Source organism: Vidua macroura, chromosome 23, assembly GCF_024509145.1.
Source record: "Vidua macroura isolate BioBank_ID:100142 chromosome 23, ASM2450914v1, whole genome shotgun sequence".
Taxonomy (NCBI): domain Eukaryota; kingdom Metazoa; phylum Chordata; class Aves; order Passeriformes; family Viduidae; genus Vidua; species Vidua macroura.
In genome coordinates, this window is record NC_071593.1 from 2,094,240 (window position 1) to 2,104,791 (window position 10,552).

At 59.0% G+C, this 10,552-nt stretch overlaps 1 protein-coding gene across 1 annotated transcript in view; it reads right to left on the bottom strand.

Annotated features, from left to right (window-relative positions):
- IGSF21 (immunoglobin superfamily member 21) overlaps nt 1-8,200 on the bottom strand; it is a 36,848-nt gene extending 28,648 nt beyond the window's left edge. Inside the window, exon 1 of the mRNA XM_053997399.1 lies at nt 7,899-8,200. Within this exon, the coding sequence (XP_053853374.1) occupies nt 7,899-7,962 (64 nt within the window). The 5' untranslated portion in view covers nt 7,963-8,200. The remainder of the gene's footprint in view (nt 1-7,898) is intronic.
- Nucleotides 8,201-10,552: the final 2,352 nt, after the last annotated feature.

Genomic DNA, 10,552 nt, shown 5'->3' on the forward strand with positions numbered 1-10,552 from the left:
AACGCTTCCCGGAGCTCCTACCGCCTCCCACTCCCCAGGCTACGGCAGAAATTCGGGAGGAATCCCAACAATCTCCACTCCTCACAAAGTGCTTCCCTACGGAAAAAAAGCTGGAATAACGCAGGGAGATGCAAACAGAACTTCAAAAGAGTCACCAGGAGCTGGCGTTCATGGAAAACATCTGATTATCCAATTCCAAAGGGAAGGACTCGAGCGGAGCCCGAGCACTGGAGGAGTTTCCATGCAGGATGGGTTCTCTGGGACCCTTGTTCCTGGGAATTGCATCCTTTGGATCTTTTCTGCAACGGGATCTGCCCAATTGCCAGGTGCTTTTCCAGCAGCAGATCCAGCCTTGTGTCCTGCATGGAAAATCCTGTTCCCCAGCAGATCCAGCATTTCTGTCCCCCATGGAAAATCACATTCCCCAATGGATCCAACCTGTTGTCCCACATGGAAAATCCCACACAGTGGATCTATTTTTATCCATCCATCCATCCATCCATCCATCCATCCATCCATCCATCCATCCATCATCCATCATCCATCCATCCATCCATCCATCCATCCATCCATCCATCCATCCATCCATCCATCCATCCATCCATCATCCATCCATCCATCATCCATCCATCCATCATCCATCCATCCATCCATCCATCCATCCATCCATCCATCCATCCATCCATCCATCCATCATCCATCCATCCATCCCCCATGGAAAATCCCATTCCCCAGCAGCTCGCTGGGAATATTTTGGGCTCGTTGGCCTTTCCCAGCCCCCCAAACCCTCCCACCCCTCTCCGAGTCACGGGGTTCTCCCGCAATCCAACATTCCCTGGTTTATTTTTAGGAGGAAAGCCAGGAAAGCAGCCAAATTCCACCCCCGGTTCTTGGGATGCTCCCGGAGCCGCGGAGGGTAGAATGGCAGAGCCCGGGCACGCGGATCCCGTGTTCCCACGTGGATCCCGTGTTCCCACACTTTGTGCAGCTCCATCCGCAGGGAATGGGGGCAGCTGGGTCTAAAAAAAGGAGGAAGATTTTCCATGGAGCAGCGGGAGGATCCCAAATCCTGGTCCAGGAATCCACGCTTGGAATCTTCCAAAGCCTTGGAGCCAGAGCTTTGGAATGCTCTCTCCAGAGGGGCAAAGCTGGGCTGGGAATTTCCATCCCATCAAAATCCCTTCCCAGGCAATTCCCATCCAGTCCATGGGTTTTTTCCATAGGAAAGACGCAGCCACAGAGAACTCGGGATGAGGAAGGGGAACATCTCCACAAGAGGCTCACAGGGAGCTCATCCGCATCCCCCTTATCCCAAAATTGGGATGGTCCCAAGGATTTTGCTGGAATTTGCTGAGCTGGATTCTTTGTGCCCCTCTCCTGCTGTCCCAGTCCTGCTGGGAAGAGCCAGAGATTCCCAAATCCATGCCAGGACATCCCATGGTGACAATCACTGGCCAAAAATGTCCCTTCTGTCACTTCCCTCTTTTCCAGGTCCCAGCTCCAGGAGCAATTCCCACCTTGGGACCAGCCTGGCACGAGCGGCCTCCAAGGCAACGTTCTACCCATAAATCCAGGCTTATCCATGGAATTAATCCCCCAAAAAAAGCATTTCCATGGACAGGAGACCACAAGGAAGCAGATCCCTCATCACCCTTCATCCCACCCATCCCTCCAATCCCAAACTCCTCTCATGAACCCTCTCCCTGGATCCAGCCCTTCCCGGGGGCTGCAGATCCTTGGAAAAGGAACAAAGAGGTGGAAAAGCAGGAGGTGCATCCCAAAGGAAGATTTCCAGCTCCTGCCTTCCCTGTCCTGGCTGGATGGGAAGTGGCTCCAGGATTTATCCTTGAGCACAGGGAGGTGGAGAGAGGCTCTTAATCCCCTCTGCCTGGAGAATATTGACCAAAGAATTATAGGAATGGAAAATTATTCTGGAAGTTTGGGCAGGAGACAAAAAAATTCCCTGCCTCCGTGTTCCAGGCAGGATTTTCCAGATGGAGAAGTACTCCCGGCACCGGAGGAGCCAAAATGCGAGGCCTGGAGGCCGGGAAGGGCCCGGCAGAGCCACATTCCCACCTCCATCCCCTCCACCGGGAATTGTGGGGCTTCCTGGCGTTTCCCCAACCTCCTCGGAGCTGAATCCCAGCTGGGAGTGGGAACGAGACACTTTCCCTGATCCAAAGGCTTTGGAGAGCCCCCAGTCCCTAATTTGATAAGACCAACAATTCCAAAGAGGGAGCAACAGCCACGGGTTGTTATCCCTGCCTTTGGAATCCGCCTGCCCTTGGCGCTCCCGCCGGATCCGGGCCCCAGCACACTGAAAACAAGCCCGTGATTGACAGGTTATTTTGGGAAAAAAAAAAGGGGGAAAAGTGGGAAGCAGAGAATGGAACGGGGAGCGCCAGCCACGAGCTCGGAACGAGCCCGGCAGCGCCGCGCAAGCAAACAAAAGGGCACAGAGAGCAGCTGGATCGGGAAGGATTCCAGCCCCATCCGTCAGCTGCATCCCTCCCGCCGGGATTCGCCAGCCGGGAATTCAGCACAGCTGGGGCTGCCTCCCAAAATTAAGGATTTGGAGCCCCTTCCCTCGTTTTACCTCTCTGTGGGGTCTGAGCGCAGAGCTGGACATGGTGTGGCTGAAGTCAAGGATTTGTCTTGGAAAATTGGGAAAAATCAAAAAAAATCCCCAAAAAATCCCATCACTGGGAGTTGTGAGGGGGTGATGCTGCTTCATCTGCCCCACACCTGCTCCAGGTAGGAATTTGTGCCCATTCCCACCCCTCCAGGGTGAGCTCCCAGCTCCATTCCCAGCTCCCTGCAGAGCTTTTCCGTCAGCAAGCGCTGCTGGAGACTCGGGAAGACCCTGGGCTCTGCCTCAGCTGGATTCCCACTAAAACCCCACTCTTATCCCAAGAGCTTTTCCTCGGCAGATCCCGGAGCACAAGGTGAGGGCTGGTCAAGCATTCCCAAGCCAAGGAATTCCCAGCAGGAAAGAGCATTTCTGTGGGAAAAAACTATCCCAGGAAACATCTCCCTGGGAAGGGGCAACTGGCGGGATCATCTGGAGCATCCATGGATTTGGGATGCAAGGTCCAGGCAAGGCCTGGAAGTGTTTGGAGACACCTGAGGAGCATCCAGGCTTCCAGACCTGGAAAAGTCCCAGTGTCGCCCATGGGAATCTCCTGAAGTTTAACAAGAGCAGGAGCGAGGATGGATCCCAGGATGGATCCAGGCTGGGAGAAGGAACTGGAGCAGGACAATCCCCAGGATGGATCCAGGCTGGGATGAGCACATGGAGCAGCCCTTGGAGAAGGACCTGGGGGTGCTGGTGGGGGAGAGCTGGACATGGAAACCTCCCGAGTCTTGGGCTGATCCCAGAGCAGGAAAATGGGGAATTCTGCCCTCTGGAGATGCTGGAGCGAGTCCAGAGAAAGCTCCAGGATGATCCAAGGAAAGGCTGGGAGAGTTGGGAATGTCCAGCCTGGAGAAAAGAGAAGCTTTGGGTTGACCCAATTTTGGCCTTCCAGGACCTGAAGGAGCCGACAGAAAAGATGGAAAAAATCTCTTCAGAAGGGCCTGGAGTGACAGGACATGGAATGGCTCTGCAATTCCAGAGGGGAAATTGAAGTGAGCTATTGGGAAGGAATTCCTGGCTGTGAGGGAGGTGAGGCCCTGGCACAGCTTTCCCAGAGAAGCTGGGAATGTCCAAGGCCAGGCTGGAGGGGGCTTGGAGCCACCTGGGATAGAGGGATCTGTCCCTGCCCATGGAATTCTCTCCCAAAGCATCCCAGGATTCCAAGGCTGAACCCATGGATGGAGCTGGGAATATCTGACAGCCTGCACAGGGCAGGGGCCGCTCAGCTCCAGGCTCCCAGCACCTGGATCAGAATTCCTTATCCCAGACCAAAGAGCACCGACATTCCCAAGCCAAACCCTACAACATTCCCGGGATTCGGTTTTGGGGGATGCCAATAATCTCAAGGGAATTTTGGGGTCCCCCAAACTGAGCTTGGGGGACTTTGGAAATGCTCTGGGAGCAGCCACAGGAGCTTTTCCAGGCAGAAATAAAGCTGGGAATATCTCCCTGTCCTGAAGATTATCCTGATTATCCTGGAGAGGCACAAGGAGAGGGAAGATCCTCGCCGGAGCCGCGGCTTTTTCCAGAGCTCTTGGTTGGAAGTGGCGGCTCCAAAACGCAGCTGGTGGGAGGAGGGAAATTGGGCTAATTGGGAAAGGGCAATTAGCACAGCGAGGGGGATTTTCCGAAGGGGCTGTGCGGCCTGGATTTACCTGGAGAGGCTCCGTGGGAACGCGGGATTCGTGGAAACGGGAGGGAAAACTTCCAGAAAAGAGCTGAGCACGGGATTTGATGGGAAAAGCATGAACAGGAAAGGACGGCGGGAATGTGGGGTGGATTTTTGGCACCTGCAGGTGAATTACAGCAGGATCTCATCCCTGCTGCTCCCTCATTCCCCCAGGACACAATTCCCACCAAATTCCTCCTTCCATTAAAAAGAAACACGAGCAGGTGTCTCCCACCACCCTGGGAAAATCCCAGCTGCAAAGGGCTTTTCCCAAGCTGGGTTTTTCAGGAATATCCCTAGGGACAGCTCCCTGCAAAGCCCAGGAGCTTCAAACACTCAAATTTTCTTTTTTTTTTTTTTTTTTTCCCCGGCTGGGGTTGGGAAGCAGAAGCCGAAGCGAATCCCAGCGGGATAAAGCCGCTGGAAATCTCCAGGAACGCGACACTTTCATCCCTCCCACGGCGCTCAAACAGCCCTGGACGAGCCCTTTATGGGGCCGTATTTCAGGCGGGGGCTCAACGAGCCAGCCCTGACCCCAGAATCCACGGATCAGGGAAAAAGAGGGGCTTTTCCAGCTTTTCCAGTCCCTTTTCCAGGCGCTCCGCTCCTTTTCCATGGTCCAGCGCTGCCTCCTCCGCGTGGCCTCGTTTTTCCCTCCTGACGGCTCCTTAACCCACTTAGCCCCGGCCCCGGCGGCTTTTTTTGGCAAAAGGCAGAGGTTGAGCCGGGGACAAAGGGGGAAAAAGGCTGGAATGCCAGGGGTGGTGCTCCCGGAGGGCTGGAAAACACCTCGGGAATGATCCCGGCTGTGCTCGGGGTCACAAAAGGGCTTTTCCTGAGCGGGGGAGGGATGCAGAGCAGGGCTGGACCCCCCCCCCCCCCCAAAAAAAAGCTTCCCACGGATGATTTGTGGGGTGGGAAGTGATTCCAGCGGATTCCTGAGGGATCCGCCGGGATGAGGGGACAATAAAAGCAGGCAAAATTCCCCCCAAAAAAGGGTTTTGGGGACACAAGGCAGGTGTAGGGATGAACAGCGGGAAGCGGGGATGTGCCCACCTGGATCTTCCCGGGGTCTGGATCCCCTGGATTCCTCTCCAGCCGGGATGGGGAGGGCACGGAGGGGAGGGCACGGCGGCGGCTCCAGCCAAGGATGCCGTCAGCCAGGAAAAAGCCATCTGCCCTCGGAAATTCGGGAATGGCGAGCGCTCTGCCCCCGAAATTCGGGAACAACGCTCTGCTCCCCTCCCCCCCTCGCCCCCGAAATTCGGGAGGAGCTCAGCCCCCGCTGCCCCGAGCAAAGGGAGGCGCCCCAAAACCGGGATTTGGCCGGGATTTGTGGCTGGCTGATGGAAAAACGGAGCTCGGGCTGGGATTTTTGGGACAGCCGAGGTGGGGGGGGGGGGGGGGGGGGGGGAGGACACAGAATTCCGGGGTGGTTTGGGTTGGGAACCCCAAAATGACCACAGGGACAGCTTCCATAGGGAAGGAGATGCCAAACACGGCGGATCCTCGGGATGCAGCCAAGTTCCAGTGGGGTGTAGGAGCCCAAATCCAGCTCGTGGATGCCCAAACCCAAACAATTCCCCACGCCGGATCCGTCACTTCCTAACCCCCAACCCCTCCGGGCTCCTCGAGCTCCCCCAACCCCCTCACAAACCAACTTTGATCCCATTTTTCCCCCCCTCAAAAAAAAAACCCTCACGAACAGAGATTCCCCCGCAGCCGCTCTCGGGAAATCAACAGCACGAGAGCAACCGCCCGATCTGCGGCGAGAAAAAGCAGGAGGGAGGCAGGAAAAATGATCCCTGCGCCAGTGACAGACAGCTGGAGCTCCGGGAAAGCCGGGGGGATGCGTTGTTCCTTGGAAATTGTCTATCCATGACCTTAAAACGACGGCGGAGGAGAGCGGGGAGGGGAGGGGAGGCAGCCGGGGCTGGCTTTGGCACAAGTTCCCCCCTTTTTCCCGAGCGGGTTTTATTCCCGATGCTGGGATGGCGGGATGCTCGGGATGCTCGGGAAGGGGGCTCGCAGCAGCAGCCGCAGCCCGGCAGGACCCGAACCCCGCCGCGAAGGGAAAAGAGGGGCCGGGGAATTCTTTTCCCGAGCCCAAAGCCCGGCTGGGCTCGGGCTGCGCCGTGCCCGAGGGATGGATCGGGAGCAGGCGGGGAAGAATCGGCTCCTTTGTGTGGAGCTGGCCCCGCGCAGCCCCGCAGAGCCGCGGCTCCCCCGCCCCGCGCCCTGCAGCGCCCGCCGGCGCTTCCCGGAGAGCAGAAAGTCCATTAAAAATCAAAAAATAACCCAAAAAACGGGGAGATGCGGAGCAGGCTGCGCTCGCGCCTCCATCTCCCGGCGCCTGGAAAAGCTCACGTTCCCGGGGGCTCGGCAAGGAGCGGCCACCTGAGACCCCCCGAGCGGGAACTGGGGGGGAAAAGGAGGGAATTGGCCTCAAGTGGACACGGAATGAAATCCCACGGGTGGCTCTGTGGGGTGCGAGGAGGGGAAAGTTTCCCTGCCCGGGCGGTTTTCCCTGCCCGGAGCCCCGGGTTTGGGGCTGGCGTGGGGAAGTCCCGGGGTTTTTGGGAGCTCGGGAGCTGCAATCCCCCAGGACAGCGGGAATTTGGGGGATGCTGCTCCTTACTTGGGATTTGGGCATCCAAAAGGGGCAGGAGGGGCTGCGAGCCCCCAAAAATTGAGCTCGTGGGGGTCCCCAAAGCACAGCCCCCCCTCCGTGGCTGGAGCAGGGCTGGGATGCGCAGCCAGAGCTCGGGAGCGGCGGGGAAAGGGGACACGGGGGTGGCCCCATGGAGGAGACCCCCGGCCCCCGCACCCCATAAACGGCCCCACCCCAGCGCCCTGCTCAGGGCTTAACAGCAGTGCCCAGTTAGGGGGTGCCCCATTAAAATCCCCCTCTTTAGGGGGTGCCCCATTAACGGCTCCCACACCAGTACTGGGTTATGGGGTGCCCCAATAACAGATCCCAAACCAGCACCGGGTTATGGGGTGCCCCATTAACGGCTCTCACACCAATTCCCGGTTATGGGGTGCCCTATTAAGAGATCCCACACCAGTTCCCGGTTATGGGGTGCCCCATTAACGGCTCCCACACCAGTTCCCGGTTATGGGGTGCCCCATTAACAGATCCCACACCAATTCCCGGTTATGGGGTGCCCCATTAACGGCTCCCACACCAGTTCCCGGTTATGGGGTGCCCCATTAACGGCTCCCAAACCAATTCCCGGTTATGGGGTGCCCCATTAACGGCTCCCAAACCAATTCCCGGTTATGGGGTGCCCCATTAACGGCTCCCAAACCAATTCCCGGTTATGGGGTGCCCCATTAACGGCTCCCACACCAGTTCCCGGTTATGGGGTGCCCCAGTAACACCTCCAGACCTCGTCCCCCATTACCAAACCCCAGTGCCCCACTCCAAACCCGTTCTCCTCTCCATGGGTGTCCCCCCCCCCACCCCAGCACCCCAAACCCCAGGGCGGGGGCGCCGAGCCCCGAGCCCGCCCCGTGACCGGAGGGGTGCGGGGGTCACCCCATCCCTCCCGCGGCCCCGGGGGGTCCCTGCCCCTCGGGGGTGGCACTCACCCAGCGCCGGGTGCCGCAGGTGCCAGAGCAGGAGCCACAGGGGCAGGGGGCTCATGGCGCGCATGGTGCCCGCGGGGGCGGCTCAGCGGGGCCCCCGCGCCGGGCGGCGGGCGGGCATCGCGCCGGGCACCGGGAGGGGCTCGGCCCGGTTCGGGGGGTCCGGGAGGGGGCTCGGCCCGGCTCGGCGCTGCCCCCCCGGTGCAGCAGCTCCTCCGCCGCCGCCGCTGCCGCCCTTAAGCCGATTTGGAGCAGCCGGAGCCGAGCGGGGCTGGAGCGGCCGCCCCCGGCTCCCCCCGGGCTGAGCCCGCCCCCGGCCCGGCCCCCGGGAGGGGCTGAGCGGGGCGGGGGGCGGGGGGGGACCGGGGGGATGGAGCGGGGGGGGACTCACGGAGGGATGCGGGGGGATGGATCCAGGAGGGAATGCGGGGGGGGATACGAGGGATGGATGGGGGAGGGATCGGGGGGGTCGTGCCGGGATGCGGGGGGGGATTCACGGGGGGGATGGATTGAGGGGGGGTGCAGGGGGGGGATGGATTGAGGAGGGATACTGGGGGGGATTCACGGAGCGATTGGGGGGGTGGATCCGGGGGGGTGCAGGGGGGGAGGGATTCAGAGGGGAATTCAGGGGGGGATGGATTGAGGGGGGATGGATTGAGGGGGGATTCACGGAGGGATCAGGGGATGGATCCAGGGGGGAATTCAGGGGGGGATGGACTGAGGGGGGATGGATTGAGGGGGGTGCAGGGGTGGGGGATGGATCCAGGGGGGATGGATCCAGGGGGGATGGATCCAGGGGGGATGGATTGAGGGGGGATGGATTGAGGGGGGATTCACGGAGGGATGGCGGGGATGGATTGGGGGAGTGGGGGGATGCAGGGATGGATTTGGGGGCCGGGGGACGCTGGGGGCTGTGGGGGATGCAGGGGGGGAGGGGTCACGGGGGTGCCGGGGCGGGCGGGAGGGGCACAGGACGGGCTGGGGGAGGGGCGGTGACAGGAGGGGGGACACGGATGCAGGAGGGGTTGGGATGCAGGCAGGGACGTGGGATGCAGGATGGGGTTGGGATGGGGGGTTGGGATTTGGGAAGCAGGGTTGGGATGCGGGGTTGGGATGCAGGTTTGGGATGCAGGTTTGGGATGCAGGGTTGGGATGCGGGGTTGGGATACAGGGTTGGGATACAGGTTTGGGATGCAGGTTTGGGATGCAGGGTTGGGATGCAGGTTTGGGATGCAGGTTTGGGATGCAGGGTTGGGATACAGGGTTGGGATACAGGTTTGGGATGCAGGTTTGGGATGCAGGGTTGGGATGTAGGGTTGGGATGCGGGGTTGGGATACAGGTTTGGGATGCAGGTTTGGGATGCAGGGTTGGGATGCAGGTTTGGGATGCAGGGTTGGGATACAGGTTTGGGATGCAAGGATGTAGGATGCAGGGTTGGGATATGATCAGGGATGTGGGATATGGAATAGGGAGCAGGATCCAGACAGGGCTGTGGGATACACGATAGGTTGGGATGCAGGAGGGGGTTGGGATCCAGGATAGGGAGCAGGATGCAGGCAGGGATGTGGAGTCCAGGATGGGGTTGGGATGCAGGCAGGGATGTGGGATGCAGGATCCAGGAGCAGGAATCCACAGGGATCCACAGGGATCCACAGGGATCCACAGGAACCTGCGCTTTCCCCCACCCCCTCTTCCCTCAGCAATTCCCATCGCCCTGAACCCCCGGATCCAGCCTGGAGTGATCCCAGACTCCCCAAAATCCCACCCTGGCTGGGATCCCAACCCCTCCAGGACCCCGCCCCACAGCTTTTCCTGGTTTTCCTGCAGCTCTCAGACTTCGGGAAGATGCCAAGATTCCTTGGGAAGAGGGATTGGGATGCCTGGGGCTTCCTGAGGGCAGAAGAGCTGGAGATCCACACCCCTTTTCTTACAGAACCCCACATTTCTATCCCTTATTCCCACTCCCAGGTGGTCTCCCAAATCCTTTCCTTCCAGCCCTCCACCCCCACCCATTCCCAAAATCCCAGGGGAACGAACACTCCCTGATTTCCAGCTGGACAAAGCCAATTCCATGGAAAAACCCCCCAAACCCACTCAGAATCCTCTTTTGGGGCTCAAATTTGGGGAAAAAACACTGGGACAGAAGTTTTCCCTGGGGTGGGGATGGGAAACAGCCGGAATTCCAGCCCAGTAACACTGAGGGGAAAAGTCCTGGATTGGGTCAGCCCATGGTGATGGATTTGGGCATCTTTGACTCCTGGTGGTTCCTGTCAGGGAGGTTTTTTGGGAATCAAGTCCCACCAGTTTGGATCAGACTGGTGTTACTGGTTGGGCTGGAATTCCAGCTGTTCCCAATCCCCCTGAAAGCCAATTCCATGGAAAATCCCTCAGTTTTCCCTCCCGGGATCCTCTTTTGGGGCTCTGCTTGGGAAAAAACACTGGGACAAAATTTTGGAGTCACCCATCCCTCAATGCCTGGAAATCTGGGATAAAACCAAATCCAATCCCAGATTCCCAAGTTCAGATCCTTCATTTTCCCCCTCACAAGGAATTTTCCATGAAAAGCAGAACCACCAGGAGTCGAAAATTCCCAAATCCATCGCCACAGGATGTCCCAATCCAGGACTTTTTCCCTCGGCTGCCGGAGCCCAAAGTC